Source organism: Ranitomeya imitator, chromosome 5 (genome assembly GCF_032444005.1).
Source record: "Ranitomeya imitator isolate aRanImi1 chromosome 5, aRanImi1.pri, whole genome shotgun sequence".
Classification (NCBI taxonomy): Eukaryota; Metazoa; Chordata; class Amphibia; order Anura; family Dendrobatidae; genus Ranitomeya; species Ranitomeya imitator.
Window position 1 is genome coordinate 52,551,823 of NC_091286.1, and position 18,595 is coordinate 52,570,417.

General features: G+C 39.8%; 1 protein-coding gene across 17 annotated transcripts in view; it reads right to left on the bottom strand.

The window, feature by feature from the left end:
* NRXN1 (neurexin 1) overlaps nt 1-18,595 on the bottom strand; it is a 1,975,072-nt gene that overhangs the window by 978,071 nt on the left and 978,406 nt on the right. For 14 of the 17 annotated variants that reach the window (XM_069768660.1, XM_069768673.1, XM_069768667.1 and 11 more), the window contains 2 exons: nt 16,003-16,206; nt 14,267-14,293 (listed from right to left, as the gene is read on the bottom strand). In XM_069768660.1, coding sequence (XP_069624761.1) covers nt 14,267-14,293; nt 16,003-16,206 — 231 coding nt within the window. The remainder of the gene's footprint in view (nt 1-14,266; nt 14,294-16,002; nt 16,207-18,595) is intronic. The other 3 variants (XM_069768668.1, XM_069768665.1, XM_069768663.1) reach the window with 1 other exon arrangement.

Sequence of the window (18,595 nt, forward strand, 5' to 3'; positions counted from 1 at the left end):
GGTAGGACATCTAGTCTGGTTCTCCATGGCAGCCAGTGTTCACTTCTGCACCCAACATCCTGAACCCGGAATCCAGGGTGCTTCAGGTGCTTACTAGACCTGCAGAAATCAAAACAAGCATCCACAACGGAATGTCCAGAGGACAAGTAATTGTCCAGAATGTTGGGCAAGAATAATAGACACAAACATTAAAGGGGTTGTCTGACACTTTAACACTGATGCCCTATCCTTAGGATAGGTCCTAAATGTCTGGTGCGACACCTGGCACTCCCACCGATCAGTTGTTCCCACCTTCAGAGGTAGCCACAACTGCTCACTTATGGAGCTGCACAACTAAGTCTATGGAATTCTGGTTGCTGATAGATACTGCACATCCACTCCTCTGCAGTTCCGTAACTGAGCAGTTCCCGCCAACACCAGAAACAGCTGATCAACAGGGGTGCCAGGTGTCGCACTTCCACCAATCAAACAATGATGACCAATCTCTTCCCACACACACCCAGTGATGATCACCTTCTTCACAGAGTGTCCTTTCTTGTCTCTCTCCTACTAACCACCCCCTACAAAAACATGAACAGACACACAGATCCCCAATGCTCACCTCCAACTATGGGCTGGCCCTACAGTTAATCCTTTTAAAGCCTGACTAGCAGGAACTGCAGGAGGATAACACATATAGTTCAGTACGTTTTCATACATTTAAAACAAAAGGGGTCTCGAGAGGGGTGAAACATCATCCTCTCAACCCCTATACTAAGGACATGTCATTAATGTTAAAGTTCCAGGCAACCCCTTTAAGACCAGTTCACACTAGAGGGTTGGACTGGATACTGGACAAAAGGTGAATAGAATTGTTCATCTTTATGAGGCACGTTTTTATCAATTGGAGAATTGCTGTAAAAAGCTCAAAGTTAACAGGTTAACCCATCGGAGCAAAGAAATTCCAGTGTGATTTGGAGATTTTTGTCCTTTACTTAAATTGATTTTTCAGTGTTTTTTTTTTAAGTTCCAGAGAGTAAGTATTCTGACAGATGAAAGAAAGAAAGCCATATGTAGTACTGGAATCTGTGTCACCAGACATGAAGTGATGATTCCCCAACCACCAGTGACCTGATTCCGTCTTGACTGCAGATCAGGACTTCATCAATTCCGGTCCAACAGAATCCATTGGAGTGACAACTAGTGTTGAGCGATACCGTCCGATACTTGAAAGTATCGGTATCGGATAGTATCGGCCGATACCCGAAAAATATCGGATATCGCCGATACCGATATCCGATACCAATACAAGTCAATGGGACATCAAGTATCGGAAGGTATTCTCATGGTTCCCAGGGTCTGAAGGAGAGGAAACTCTCCTTCAGGCCCTGGGATCCATAGGGATGTGTAAAATAAAGAATTAAAATAAAAAATATTGATATATTTACCTCTCCGGCGGCCCCTGAACTCAGCGCGGGTAACCGGCAGGCTTCTTTGTTCAAAATCAGCGCTTTTAGGACCTGAGAATCACGTCCTACTTGCGGTATCGGAATGCTCAACACTAGTGACAACTATAGAGAGGATTGGTGAATTCAAGTGGTAAGTGTGGCTCGTTTATTTCTTCAATAATGATCCCTACCCTCTAGGAACTTTAAAAAAAAACAGAAACCCCTCTAATTATGGACAATTGTACAATTTATTATTTTTTTGAGACATATATCAACCATAAGATCATTAGTTTGTCACAAAACAAAACCTTTGACTATAAGCAAACATATATTGATAATAATGATATGATTTATGGCTTTTGTGCCCTGTGAGTAATTATCGCTCCAAGTTTTATGTATACGAATGTATTTTTTTTACATTCAATATATTGTCTAAAATGTAAAGAATACTCTGCATTCTGTTATAAAAGTCATAAAGTGTAAGCGGTATTATAACGTTTATTCCTACACGAGTCAGAGTAGCCATTCAGCAATTATAAATCAGTATTAAAAGTGGACATCGGCTCCTATCAACAATACATTACATTTATAATACTAATCCAGATAATGTATTATTTTAATTTTAAAATTTCAAAGTCATCAATGGTTGATACCTTTTAATTTTTTTTAATTTAGTAATGATTATAAAATATATTGTGAAAGTCATATTAAAACCATATAATTATATTTTCTCTTGGTAGTAGTCTTAGCCCTTTAGAAAAAGAATAATAAAATACATGATATATGCCTCCTAACCTGTCTAACCCTATTTTAGGTCTAAATGATGACATAATGACTAATATTTTCAATACAAAATGTGAATGGGTCGAAAATGAGTACTTTATACAGCTAACAATATGCTAATGAGCAATGCATACGGAACAAACAATGAAAAGCTTGAATTAAAGTCATTATTTTTTATTTAGATTATTAGCTCCGAACTGCAATGATTGCTCTCCTTGATTATTCAAAAGTTACATATAAGCTAAATATAAAATGCTGTATTTACTTATGATGTGTAGAGCCAAGAAGAAGTAATAACTAGGTGCTTGTAGGCAAAATGTAATAACTGTATATCACAAACTTGAATTAAGTTGCATTAAAAGTTTAACTTTTGTATTTCAAAGAGGGAAATGGTTTAAGGGGTCACTCAGTATAGCTCAGTTCTGCATCGGGAAATGATCAATTCTGATCACATTTCATCCCCACATAACTGCCGGGATGTGTACGTGATTAGTAAGTACAATGCAAAACTCCATGACCTGCCACATTTTATTATTAAAAAGCCAGTAAAAGCTTAAAAGGCTTGTCCAGAATGTTTATATTGATCCTTAAAATAGGTCATCAATATCTGATCGGTTTTGGTGCGCCATCCAGTATTGCCGCAAATCAGCTGTTCCCGATGGCGGTGGAATCCAGATGTGCTGAATTGCGCAGCTGCACAGCACAGTTCCATCAACTGCATAGTGGCCTTGGCGAGGTACTACACATCTGCCTCCTATTGATTAGAATAGGGGTGGATATACAGTACCCAGTCAGCCAATATTCCGTTGACCAAGCTGTGCTGTGCCTTAACTCAGTATATCCAGCCGCCGGCACTAGGAACAGCTGATCGTCAGGGGAGCTGGGGGTCGCACTCCTACTGATTAGACATTAATGATCTCAATATAAAAGTCCCAGACAACAACATCTTTAAACTTTAGCTAAACCTTAGTTAAAGCATTTGTTTGGTATCATTCCCTTTGGCATCGAAGGATGAACACAGCTGTTGATTTCACATCAAAATTTACCTGCCAGAACTATGTTGTCAGCAGGTAGCGCTTATGAGTTGTATTCTAATGAAGGGAATGTCATCACCACCTCTGACCTCCCAATGCAGAAGAGAAAAGAGCTGAAAAATCCCATCTAAGTATAATATTAGATGGCTAGAAATTCTAGGAATTTTTTAAAAGTGCATATCATATTTTTCGAAATATAAGATGCACTTTTTCCCCTCAAATTTTGGGGGAAAACAGGGGTGCGTCTTATAATGTGGATATACCTTACTGGCCATGGTGGAGCAGGGTCCCAGGGTCATTTATGGAGGATAAAAGAGTGGAGCGTTGCTGCAGGACGCAGGCTGGGAAGAAGAGGCGTTCGGATGTGTGCTGCTGCGGGAGTTCGGTGGTGCAGGGGATCCGCCAACATTTTGTGAAACCCCGGAGCCCCTGCACTTACATGGTTTACTATGCGGTGGACTCTGAGAAAATTGCTGCTGGAGCAGGCGCATGTGCAGATGGAGATCTTGGAACAGAGATCTCATCTCCCAAGATCTTGGTGACGAGATCTCCATCGGCGCATGCATCACCCCGGCAGCCATTTTCCAGAAGTCCATAGCATAGTAAACCATGTAAGTGCGAGGGCTCTGGGCTTTCACAAAATGTCAGTGGAGCCACCCCACCACCGAACACCCACAGCGGTGCACATCTGAACACCTGTTCTTCCCAGCCTGTGGCCTGCAGCAACTCTCCACTCTTGCTTCCTCCAGCAGCGACCCTGCGACCCCACTTCACCGCAGCCACCACCCCCGATAAGCAATAATACACAAGGATTGTAAGAGGCACCACCATTTTAGAAAAAAAAGGTTTTTTTTCCTATTTTTCTCCTCAAAACTTGGGGTGTGTGTTATAATCCAGTGCGTCTTATAAACCGCAAAGTATGGTATATGAAAAAAATCTAATAAAAAAATTATCAATTTGGAATTGATGCAATATTATTTTTCAAGCAAGACTAGAATTTTACTACGGTAATTAGATTCTACAAATTTTATTAAGCCACAAATGTGCAAAATATTTAACATACTATTTTATAACCATATTGGAAATATTTCTGGCTCACAAATCTTTGGATAATGATAATTTATAACATTAAAACATCAACATTCTGCATTTTCTTTCTGATGTGGGATACTATTTCACAATGACATATATACTAAAAAACACAATATTTTTCTTTGTATTTCATTACTTACAAAAGCCAACCATTACTTTACTTACCATTATGGCAAGTCACATTTATCCACTTAATAAGATATTCTAAACCAATTAGCCAATCTGTTAGGAAATGGACGACTAAACTCTTGTATGAACATCGCTTCAAGAAAAATAAGAGCAGACAACAACCTCAAAGGAAATTATTTTGACACCAAAAGCCACTCACAATAAATGTCTTTAAAAAAGGGGTAAAAAAGTCACACGAGTCACACTACTAGAATTGCTCAACAATCTAGAAATTAGGAGTGATTTTAATATGAATGAACACATGAAGATATGAGATAAAGATTTAGGTGTACTTTAATTCTAAAATATTACCAAATAACATTATAATGGGTCAGCTTCATTCTACTTTTAAAAACATTTCCAATATCAAATTATTAAAATGTAATAATTATACTCAGGCTATGTTTACTCTTGCAATTGTCTCCATGTTCTTTTGATACATAATTTGTAAAATAAATAAATAATTAACCCCTTCATGACCCAGACTAATTTGACCTTAATGACCTGGCCGTTTTTTGCAATTCTGACCAGTGTCCCTTTATGAGGTAATAACTCAGGAACGCTTCAATGGATCCTAGCGGTTCTGAGATTGTTTTTTCGTGACATATTGGGCTTCATGTTAGTGGTAAATTTAGGTCAATAAATTCTGCGTTTATTTGTGATAAAAATGGAAATTTGGCGAAAATTTTTAAAATTTCACAATTTTCGCATTTTTAATTTTTATTCTGTTAAACCAGAGAGTTATGTGACACAAAATATTTAATAAATAACATTTCCCACTTGTCTGTTTTTTTTGCTAGGAAGTTATAAGGGTTCAAATTTGACCAGCGATTTCTCATTTTTACAACGAAATTTACAAAACCATTTTTTTTAGGGACCACCTCACATTTGAAGTCAGTTTGAGGGGTCTATATGGCTGAAAATACCCAAAAGTGACACCATTCTAAAAACTGCACCCCTCAAGGTGCACAAAACCACATTCAAGAAGTTTATTAACCCTTCAGGTGCTTCACAGCAGCAGAAGCAACATGGAAGGAAAAAATGAACATTTAACTTTTGAGTCACAAAAATGATCTTTTAGCAACAATTTTTTTATTTTCCCAATGGTACAAGGAGAAACTGAACCACGAAATTGTTGTCCAATTTGTCCTGCGTACGCTGATACCTCATAAGTGGGGGTAAACCACTGTTTGGGCGCACGGCAGGGCTTGGAAGGGAAGGAGCGCCATTTGACTTTTTGAATGAAAAATTGGCTGCACTCTTTAGCGGACACCATGTCGTGTTTGGAGAGCCCCCGTGTGCCTAAAAATTGGAGTTCCCCCACAAGTGACCCCATTTTGGAAACTAGATGCCCCAAGGAACTTATCTAGATGCATAGTGAGCACTTTAAACCCCCAGGTGCTTCAAAAATTGATCCGTAATAAATGAAAAAGTACTTTTTTTTCTGAAAAAAATTATTTTAGCCTCAATTTTTTCATTTTCACATAGGCAACAGGATAAAATGGATCCTAAAATTTGTTGTGCAATTTCTCCTGAGTACACCGATACCTCACATGTGGGGGTAAACCACTGTTTGGGAACATAGTAAGGTTCGGAAGGGAAGGAGCGCCATTTGACTTTTTGAATGAAAAATTATCTCCATCGTTAGCGGACACCATGTCGCGTTTGCAGAGCCCCTATGTGCCTAAACATTGGAGCTCCCCCACAAGTGACCCCATTTTGGAAACTAGACCCCCCAAGGAACTTATCTAGATGCATATTGAGCACTTTAAACCCCCAGGTGCTTCACAGAAGTTTATAACGCAGAGCCATGAAAATAAAAAATAATTTTTCTTTCCTCAAAGGCACGCCATTTGGCTTTTTAAATGGAAAATTAGCTCCAATCATTAGCGGACACCATGTCACGTTTGGAGAGCCCCTGTGTGCCTAAACATTGCAGATCCCCCACAAATGACTGCATTTTGGAAACTAGACCCCCAAAGGAACTAATCTAGATGTGTGGTGAGCACTTTGAACCCCCAAGTGCTTCACAGAAGTTTATAATGCAGAGCAGTGAAAATAATAAATACGTTTTCTTTCCTCAAAAATAATTTTTTAGCCCAGAATTTTTTAATTTTCCCAAGGGTAACAGGAGAAATTTGACCCCAAAAGTTGTTGTCCAGTTTCTTCTGAGTACGGTGATACCCCATATGTGGGGGTAACCCACTGTTTGGGCACATGCCGAGGCTCGGAAGTGAAATAGTGACGTTTTCAAATGCAGACTTTGATGGAATGCTCTGTGGGCGTCACGTTGCGTTTGCAGAGACCCTGATGTGGCTAAACAGTAAAAAGCCCCCACAAGTGACCCCATTTTAGAAACTAGACCCCGAAAGGAACTTATCTAGATGTGTGGTGAGCACTTTGAACCCCCAAGTGCTTCACAGAAGTTTATAACACAGAGCCGTGAAAATAATAAATACGTTTTCTTTCCTCAAAAATAATTTTTTAGCCCAGAATTTTTTAATTTTCCCAAGGGTAACAGGAGAAATTTGACCCCAAAAGTTGTTGTCCAGTTTCTTCTGAGTACGGTGATACCCCATATGTGGGGGTAAATCACTGTTTGGGCACATGCCGGGGCTCGGAAGTGAAGTAGTGACGTTTTCAAATGCAGACTTTGATGGAATGCTCTGTGGGCGTCACGTTGCGTTTGCAGAGACCCTGATGTGGCTAAACAGTAAAAAGCCCCCACAAGTGACCCCATTTTAGAAACTAGACCCCGAAAGGAACTTATCTAGATGTGTGGTGAGCACTTTGAACCCCCAAGTGCTTCACAGAAGTTTATAACACAGAGCCGTGAAAATAATAAATACATTTTCTTTCCTCAAAAATAATAATTTAGCCCTGAATTTTTTATTTTCCCAAAGGTTACAGGAGAAATTGGACCACAAAAGTTGTTGTCCAGTTTCTCCTGAGTACGCTGATACCCCATGTGTGGGGGTAAACCACTGTTTGGGCACACGTCGGGGCTCAGAAGGGAAGTAGTGACTTTTGAAATGCAGACTTTGATGCAATGGTCTGCGGGCGTCACGTTGCGTTTGCAGAGCCCCTGGTGTGCCTAAACAGTAGAAACCCCCCACAAGTGACCCCATTTTGGAAACTAGACCCCCCAAGGAACTTATCTAGATATGTGGTGAGCACTTTGAACCCCCAAGTGCTTCACAGACGTTTACAACGCAGAGCCGTGAAAATAAAAAATCATTTTTCTTTCCTCAAAAATGATGTTTTAGCAAGCAATTTTTCATTTTCACAAGGGTAACAGGAGAAATTGGACCCCAGTAATTGTTGCGCAGTTTGTCCTGGGTACACTGATACCCCATATGTGGGGGTAAACCACTGTTTGGGCACACGTCGGGGCTCGGAAGTGAGGGAGCACCATTTGACTTTTTGGATACAAGATTGGCTGGAATCAATGGTGGCGCCATGTTGCGTTTGGAGACCCCTGATGTGCCTAAACAGTGGAAACCGCTCAATTCTACCTCCAACACTAACCAACACACCCCTAACCCTAATCCCAACTGTAGCCATAACCCTAATCACAACCCTGACCACAACCCTAATTCCAACCCTAACCCTAAGGCTATGTGCCCACTTTGCGGATTCGTGTAAGATTTCTCCGCACCATTTTTGAAAAATCCGTGGGTAAAAGGCGCTGCGTTTTACCTGTGGATTTACCGCGGATTTCCAGTGTTTTTTGTGCGGATTTCACCTGCGGATTCCTATTGAGGAACAGGTGTAAAACGCTGCGGAATCCGCACAAAGAATTGACACGCGGAAACGCTGCGTTGTATTTTCCGCACCATGGGCACAGCAAATTTGGTTTTCCATAGGTTTACTTGGTACTGTAAACCTGATGGAACTCTGCTGCGAATCCGCAGCGTCCAATCCGCTGCGGATCCGCAGCCAAATCCGCACCGTGTGCACATAGCCTAATTCTAAAGGTATGTGCACACACTGCGGAAAACGATGCGAATCCGCAGCAGTTTCCCATGAGTTTACAGTTCAATGTAAACCTATGGGAAACAAATCGCTGTACACATGCTGCAGAAAAACTGCACGGAAACGCAGGGGTTTACATTCCGCAGCATGTCACTTCTTTCTGCGGATTCCGCAGCGGTTTTACAACTGCTCCAATAGTAAACCGCAGTAGTAAAACCACAGTGAAATGCGCAGAAAAACCGTGGTAAATCCGCGATAAATCCCCAGCGGTTTAGCACTGTGGATTTATCAAATCCGCTGCGGAAAAATACGCAGAGGACCATAATACGTGTGCCCATACCGAAACCCTAACCCTAACCCTAGTTCTAATCCCAACCTTAGTGGAAGAAAAAAAAAATTTTTCTTTATTTTATAATTGTCCTTACCTATGGGGGTGACAAAAAGGGGGGGGGGCATTTAGTATTTTTTTATTTTGATCACTGTGAGGTTTTATCACAGTGATCAAAATGCACTTGAAACGAATCTGCCGGCCGGCAGATTCGGCGGGCGCACTGCGCATGCGCCTGCCATTTTGGAAGATGGCGGCGCCCAGGAAAGAAGACGGACGGACCCCGGGAGGCTCGGTAAGTATGATGGGGTGGGGGGGAGCACGGGGGGGTGGATCGGAGCATGGGGGGTGGATCGCAGTGCGGTGGGGTGGATCGCAGTGCGGGGGGGTGGATCGCAATGCGGGGGTGGATCGCAATGTGGGGGGTGGATCGCAGTGCGGGGGGGGTGGATCGCAGTGCGGGGGGGTGGATCGGAGGGCGGGGGGGTGGATTAGAGTGCAGGGGGGTGGGATTGGAGCACGGCGGGTGGGATTGGAGTACGGGGGGAGTGGACAGGAGGACGGGGGAGCAGAGCACAGGATGGAGGGGAGCAGACCACAGATCGGAGGGCTGGGGGGGCGATCGGTGGGGTGGGGTGGGGGCACATCAGTGTTTCCAGCCATGGCCAATGATATTGCAGCATCGGCCATGGCTGGATTGTAATATTTTACCAGTTTTTTAGGTGAAATATTACAAATCGCTCTGATTGGCAGTTTCACTTTCAACAGCCAATCAGAGCGATCGTAGCCACGGGGGGGTGAAGCCACCCCCCCTGGGCTAAAGTACAACTCCTACTGTCCCTGCAGGCCGGGTGAAATTACAGTTAACCCTTTCACCCGGCCTGCAGGAGCCCAATCCGGCCATGACGCATATGCTGCGTCACAGGTCGGAATGGCACAGGTTTTCATGACGCATACGGTGCGTGAAAGGTCGGGAAGGGGTTAAACAAAAAAATGACAGAAGGTATAATGTAACAAAAAAAAAGAACATATGCAAATTGGCACCAGTTTGGATCCATTCAATCAGCATTTGAATCTCTCTCATTTACTGTGCTACATCCAATGCTGTAACTATAATGTAATGATAGGTTCACATTTTTACAGTGCTCACCCCCGAGTACTACATCAGTGTTTTGTCAGAATTTCCAAAGAAAACAGTATTCCGAAACCCCGTCTGTGGCATTCACTTGAATGAAGCCATCAGAGTCACTGTGGACACTGTCTGGCCTCAATCCTGGCCGTATTTGTCCTTTTCAGGCATGCACAAAATCATGTATGCCAGAAAATGCTGTGTATTCTCTTGCTTAAATCTTACCAGCTTATAACTGGGGTTTATTTCATTTTTTTACATGTGGACAACCCAAGAAATGTGAAAAATGCATTAAGATATGTGTGACACTTAATAAATTCTGCTTACCCTACTCCAGTGGGTTATAGGGTCAAGACTGGCATAGAAAATGCAAATCTTGATAAATTCTCTTATGTTTTTTGTTACAAACCTGTTGACTTACAGTATATTGTTGTTTGTTACAGAATCTTAATGCATACAGATGTGTAAATCAATTGCAAAATTAATTGAATTAGCTTTGAGTATCCTAAAAAAAAATGGATATCAATCAATCAGAACTTTTGGGGATTCAATTTCTTTGCATACAGCAAAATGGTGGTCTTTGGGAGATATTAAGAGATGAGAAAGGGCTAGTAAAACAATGAGCTGTTATTCTCATCTCTCCTTAGCCCTTGGCATATTTGTACTAGTGCTGTTGTTATTTTTCTGAAAAGCTCCTCTTTCTTTTTCTCCAGTCTTAATTTGCTTCAGGCTCCTGGCGAGTGCAGCATTCTCTGACTAGTCCCCATCATCCATGTGGGGAGTGATGCATGTCAATGACGTGTATCGCATCCCGTGTGAACACATGGTGTGCAAGTCATGGATATGCATCATACCTCAGTGACAGCTTGGGGCATAGTTATTGATGGGGTTGCCCATCAGAAGTCTGAGGCCAAGTAAGATCAGAGAAGAAGAAACAGGGGCCTTTCTGATCCCAGGAGTTGTCCACTACTAAGACAACCCCTTCTCAATCTGAATATGTTCCCCATTAAAGGGAACGTGTCAGCAGCATTGCTCTGAGTAACCTACAGACAGTGTCAGGTTGGCGCCTTTATACTGATTAAAATGATACCTGTTGATGAAATCCGTCTTGTGGTTGTTGTTTAATCTTTATATGTAGTTTTCAGTTAATGAGATTCTCTTGATGCGGGGTGGCCTGTGGGCAGGGCTGTGGGCGGGGCTGTGGGTGGGGCTTTATGTAGTGCTCTGCTTACATATGCATCCTTATGGCTTATGACAGGTCACTGATCCCTCACTGACCGGCCTCCCATTTTACATACTGAATATATGTATTGTATTCAGCAAGCATGCGCCCGCGGTGGTGCCTGCGCTGCAGCATGATGTGTAGTTCTTTATGACATTGGTTGTATGTTTGGGTTCACTGTTCTGCTACTGAATAGATTTGCAGACATTCAGGCACCTCTCTTATGGTATTGCATGATGGATATGTATCTGCCTAAATTTCTCAGCATTGAAGACACCAAGAAATGTCAAGGTATAAACTGTAGTGAAACACTTGGGAGTTCAAAGTTCTCACAACACATCTAGATAAGTTCCTTGGGGGTCTATTTTCCAATATGGGGTCACTTGTGGGGGGTTTCTGCTGTTTAGGTACATAGGGGCTCTGCAAATGCAATGTGACGCCTGCAGACCATTCCATCTAAGTTTGCATTCCAAATAGCGCTCCTTCCCTTCCGAGCCCTCCTATGCGCCCAAACGGTGGTTCCCACACACACATGGAGTATCAAGCGTACTCAGGACAAATTGGACAACTTTTGGGGTCCAATTTGTCATGTTACCCTTGGGAAAATACAAAACTGGGGGCTAAAAAATAATTTTTGTAAAAAAAAAAAAAAATTTGTTATTTTTACGGCTCTGCGTTATAAGCTGTAGTGAAACAATTGGGGGTTCAAAGTTCTCACAACACATCTAGATAAGTTCATTGGGGGTCTACTTTACAAAATGGTGTCACTTGTGGGGGGTTTCAATGTTTAGGCACATCAGGGGCTCTCCAAATGCAACATGGCAACCCATCTGAATTCCTGTCAATTTTGAATTGAAAAGTCAAACGGCGCTCCTTCCCTTCCGGGCTCTGCTATGCGCACAAACAGTGGTTTACCGCCACATATGGGGTATCAATGTACTCAGGACAAATTGCACAACAACTTTTGGCGTCCAATTTCTTCTCTTACCCTTGGGAAAATAAAAAATTGGGGGCAAAAAGATAATTTTTGTGAAAAAATATGATTTTTTATTTTTACGGCTCTGCATTATAAACGTCTGTGAAGCACTTGGTGGGTCAAAGTGCTCACCACACCTCTAGATAAGTTCCTTAGGGGGTCTACTTTCCAAAATGGTGTCACTTGTGGGGGGTTTCAATGTTTAGGCACATCAGTGGCTCTCCAAATGCAACATGGCATCCCATCTCAATTCCAGTCAATTTTGCATTGAAAAGTCAAATGGTGCTCCTTCCCTTTTGAACTCTGCCATGTGCCCAAACAGTGGTTTACCCCCACATATGGTGTATAAGCTTACTCAGGACAAATTGTACAACAACTTTTGCAGTCCATTTTCTCCTGTTACCCTTGGGAAAACAAAACAAATTGGAGCTGAATTAAATTTTTTGTGAAAAAAAGTTAAATGTTCATTTTTTTTTAAACATTCCAAAAATTCCTGTGACACACCTGAAGGGTTAATAAACTTCTTGAATGTGGTTTTGAGCACCTTGAGGGGTGCAGTTTTTAGAATGGTGTCACACTTGGTTATTTTCTATCAGGTAGACCCCTCAAAATGACTTCAAATGTGATGTGGTCCCTAAAAAAAATGGTGTTGTAAAAATGAGAAATTGCTGGTCAACTTTTAACCCTTATAACTCCCTAACAAAAAAAGTTCCAAAATTGTGCTGATATACAGTAGACATGTGGGAAATGTTACTTATTAAGTATTTTGTGTGACATATCTCTGTGATTTAAGGGCATAAAAATTCAAAGTTGGAAAATTGCAAAATTTTCAAAATTTTCGCCAAATTTCCATTTTTTTTTTTTACAAATAAACGCAGGTAATATCAAACAATTTTTACCACTATCATGAAGTACAATATGTCACAAGAAAAGATTGTCAGAATCATCAGGATCCGTTGAAGCTTTTAAGAGTTATAACCTCATAAAGGGACAGTGGTCAGTTGTAAAAATTGGCCTGGTCATTAACGTGCAAACCACCCTTGGGGCTTAAGGGGTTAATTTCCCAGTGAGTCAAACAACCTAAATAGGTGAGCATTTTCTATACCTCTCACCTAGACCCATTTCTCCACCGGATAAGACCGTATTGCTCTTGGTGTCTTCCCCTCTTAATATATATTAAAACACACATACACTATATTACATACACACATATATGGATTTAGTGAAAATAAAAAATTTCACTAGTGGGCTTTTTAAAAAGAATAATACCAAAAATAAGGCATACAATTTAGATTCAAACAGCTAGGTATTAGAAAATCCATTCCGTTTATTGCAAAAAAAATAAGGAAAATGCACTTTCCTTATTTATTTATTATTTTACATCGATTTTAGTGGAGTAGACACTGGATAACTGCTGAAAGATAGGCATAATTTCTCCAATTATTCATGAACACAAAACCGATTTCAAGAGTAAACATGCCTCAAAACTTGCTGAGATTACTTGAATAAAAAATCATGTCTTTTTTTTTTTGCCTGAGAAAAGTTTAACAGGAATGTTTCCATTAAAGAAGAAATCTTAATTCAATGAAAAACAAACCCATTCGACAATGAAAGCAATAATCTTGTTTAATAAAATCTTTACTTTTTAATCGATATATTATGATAATAAGAAACTATTTAATAATTCAGTTATAAGCAGTCATTTTAAAAAATATTTTACACTAATTTTGTTGTTTTTTAGGCTTTTTCATTTTGTAAACAGTTTTCTTCGGAATACTTTTTACTGATATTTGATGATTTACTTATATTTATTCCACTCGAAAATGTAAAAGTGTAAAAATCTAGCATTAAAAAAAAATTGAAAAATGTTCTAGTTAAAAAATGTAAAAATAAAGTCACAGTCCGCATTTCCTGTCTAATCAATTTAAAAACTCAAGGAGAAAATATAACAAAATATATCAATTATAATCCATGCATTAAATTTTAGTTTTTTTTTTTTAAGTCATAGCGTAATAATAGTTACAATAAACAGTATTAAACAATGTATTTTAAAAAAAAATATTTAAAAAATTCCATAGTTATAATATAATACAATAGAAAAATAAATAAATAATTGTTGAATAGGCACTTACTGGAATTACAGTTAATCCTGATACAGTCTAGATAGGGAAGAATAGATGAGAAATGAAAATTTATCCTTCAAGGTATTAGCTGCAGACATCCAATAAAATTACAGTCCACCCTTCCGGGGACAGACACATGCACAGGTGGCCACTCGACAGAAATGTATTCTTGTGCCACTAAAACTCTTAAGACACAGAATTCTCTTTAATATTTCAAGTTGAAACTAAAGTATATTGGCCAATCCAACTGTGCTACATGGAGACAAACCTCAGAATTCCGAAAAGCAGTCAAAGATGTAGATCAAGATTGGCAGCCACTTTCTTCCCGCATGTGCCAGAACAATAAACAACTGAGAAACTTGGTATTTTAAGTTCCATCACAATGGGGGGTTTAGGGCTTGCCAAAAAGATCGGCCATCTTGTCCGGCAATGTTCTACCTCAAAGGAAAAAAATATGTCTGTGATGAGAAATAGAAACGATCACTTTTAAGCACCGGAGGAATATTATATATTGAACGCTACTTTTTTAATGCTTAGGTAAAAATAAATAAATAAAAAATATAAAGTGAGAAAAATCAAATACAAGTATACAATATTATATATATTTTATTTGTAATATCTGTTGTTGACCCAAAAAAAAAAATCTGCATTCACAATCAAATCATATTTGGTCCATTGGGAAGAACATATATTTTAAAACTAAGATTTCAGTCCCATGTAGCAAAGTTTGTCATGTGTCGTCAACCGCATCAGAAAAGTGGTGGCAAACAGTCTGGGATCAAAACTCGCACACGTCTTGCTACAAAATATAACTGCAGTGATGGGTCCTAATAGGGGCAAAGGGGCATCTTAAAAGATGCACGTGATGAATTTTTCAGCCATATATTCGCGCTCTTATCCAAAACATGATCAAAAACTACCGCGCAATATATCAGGTGTTCTATTTCCCGAAATTTTATTTTTTTACTATAATAATAAGGCTCCGATATATATTTTTTCTTTTTTTTTAATTCTTTCCTTCAGCAAAAATTGCAATAATTCTGTAAAAATGATAGTTTGCCTTCGTATCATCATTAATATAATAAAAAGTGAAAATTCTATGTAGAATGCGGAACATAAATATGAATTTAGAATGCGGAACATAAAGAAATATGAATTTGTATGTAAGGAAAATCTACATATATATATATTTTTATATATTCTTATCGTTCATTTCAATGGCTTTTGATTCACAGCCATCAGTGCATTATTTTTGTGTAAGAATTTGCGCGGACGATGTTCTCCAGACTGTTTGCTAAGGGCCGCAGACCTTGGTCATTGAAGGGTTATTGTTCACTTTTGATAGAAAACGTAAAAAAAAAGGCAACTATGAAAGAAAAAAGAAAAAAATAAGCCAAATGAGTTTTTAGTGTGAAATATTGTAGATCGTTCAAAAAGAGAAGCACAAGAAGCGGAATAATAGCCGAAAAGGGAAAAGAAAAACTCATTTAAAAGAAATTCGCATAGACTTTTTTGTAAGAACTCTTTGGGAAAGTACAGAACAAAGATTTTTTTTTTGTCTTCTCTTTTTTAACTGTTATGATTTGTGTTTTGTGCAAGCAAAAGAAAAACATAAAGAATGTAAGTAATAAAAATGGAAATTGAGAAAAAAAAAAAGGAAATGATGTGAGAGCAAGCAAGAGTAAAAGTGATCTGAAATGAGTAGACAAGTTAATTTTGAGATTTTGTTTTTTTTTTAGCGTTACCTAAATTGACCGTTAGTTTTACACGTCCGGCATCGAGTTCTAAACGTAAGGTGTCTGCCGAATCTCTGGATGTAGTCGCCATTAATATACCGTAAGCCCGCTGAGAGCGGAAACGCAATGACACATCTTCTGCCTCTGTGTGCATGACCACGGGGAGCTGAATCTTCATATACATGCTTCCGTCATAGCTTAGAACTGTTGCTTCTGCAAAAGAAAAGATTATTCTTTACAATTAATTTCGATAATTTCACATTTTTGCACATTTTACTTAAAAAAAAGTACCTCCATCTCCAAGGTCCTATCCCAATATTTAGTAGCTGTAATAATAATAATATTACCAAATACCTCAAATTAGAAATGTCGTATAGTTCTACTGATTGCTATGGCACTTACCCCATGCACAGGGCATTGCGGTAGCTTAGGTATCCATGGTTACAACCACTCACATAGTGACCGTTAGTTGTTAGTGGTCGTAGCCATGGGTATCTACGCTAATGCAATGCCCTGCATATGGGATAACCAACATTGTGAATCAGAAGAACTATACTACATTTGTAACTGGAAGTATTTGCCAATATTATTATTATTACTACCCATACTGCATATTGGGATGGGATCTTGGAGTTGAAAATACCCCTTTAAGTTAAAGGGAACCTGACAGCTGATACATTCTGCCCAGTTCACGGGCAGCCTATATCACGCACTGGCTGTATGAAATCAGCCAGGCATTTTGGACACTGAAACACTGAGGTGCTGTAGACTTGACAGACCTATGGGCCCTCGCAGTTTCGTCCCATCTGCTGGCCTGGAATGACAGGTTTCTGACTTTGCGCACATGTAGGCAGACACCTGTCAATCCCGGGCAGCAGGCAGTGAGAAGGCACTGGGGATCAGCCTGTCTGACTATTATACAGTGCGGCTCGGTCCCCGGCGGCTATTAAATCATGTTTTTTTTACGAAACGCCGCAGTGTTTTAGAGTCCAACACGCCTGGCTGGGTTCACATAGCCAGTGCCTGATACATGCAGGCTATGGATTGGGCATCATGTATCAGCTGTCAGGTTCACTTTAAAGGGATTGTCCACCTTAGGAAACAATTCTTTTTTCTTATTTAAATCCATGCAATTGGGGCTAAAAATCATATTTGCAATTGGCTTTCATTAAAAATATTGCACCATTTGCCTCCAATAGTGGCTGGATTACACTGTCTATTTGTTTTATTACTATAAGAAAAGATGCATGGTAAGCGTCAAATACGAAGAATGTCTCACTCAAGTAGTGTTTCCTTAGTACAGATTTATGCTTTGCAAACAACCCCGAAATAAAGGACTAATAATATTTGGGATCTCTATGGCACCTGTGCTTGGAAGTAACCGTTACCTCTGCAGTACTGGCGTAAGCTGAAGTACATTTTTTTTGTTGTTTCATTTATTTCTTTACTCAAGTAAAAGTTGGACAGTGTAAATATATCAACAAGGGTCATCAAAACCGTAATGCGACGCTCCTAGATTGGAACTTATCTACCATATTAGATTGATACACCGATGATATTATAAAGGGGCCTTTGTAATCCCTGACACCGGGGCTTGGAAGTAACTGTTACTTCTGCAGCTCCTAAAGCTTAAAGGGAATCTGTCAGCAGGTTTTTGCTACCCCATCTGAAAGTAGCATGATGCAGGTTCAGAAACCCTGATTCCAGTGATGTATCACTTACTGGGCTGCTTGCTGCAGTTTTGATAAAAATCTTTGTTTTATCTGCTGCAGATCTACCAGTTCTCTAATGCTGAGCTCTGTATAACCCCGCCCACATCACTGATTGGAAGCTTTCTGTGTACACTGTCCTGTAAACCGCCAATCAGTGTTGGGGGTGTGGTTGGACTACATGGCTGCAGGTTTACTAGTCCTCTATTGATAATCTCCTGCTGATAAAACAGTGATTTTATCAAAACAACTTCAAGTAGCCCAGTAAGTGACATATCTCTGAAATCAGGATATCTGACTCTCCATTATGCTGCTCTCAGGTTAGATGGCAAAAACTTATTGACAGACTCCCTTTAACCATTGGTTTAGATTAAGGTTCTAAGAAAGGGAGTATTCTTCCAGTGTAAATGAACAATCTTAGTGCTTTTTTTCTCCATTTAATAGTGCTTGAGTTATTTCCTCCCGTCATTGGTAACATTCTAGGGTGTATGGAGAGAGAATTCCAGCACAGGCCCTTCCCACCAATTAGTGATGCATCCAATCTCCAGGAGTCCCACTGCACCACATCAGTTTGCTTATATCATGCATACACTCAATTTTCATCCATTTTTATTATGCCTGAAAAAAAATCATTTACTGTTCTATACTAAGTACATAGCCTCCAGAGACACTGCATGACTCCTATCTTTCATGTCATTTGGATTCTTATGTCAGGCATCCCAACCTTTAGGCTTGCATTGAATACACAATATATGTTCCCCTAAGCCCATACACAATAAATAGCTGATAACTTAATTACTGTTTAGCCGATCGCACAGAGGACATACACCTCTCTTAAATTCACTATCTATATGAATACTTGGCCGAAAGCTCCTGTGCTCGCTAAGATAGAG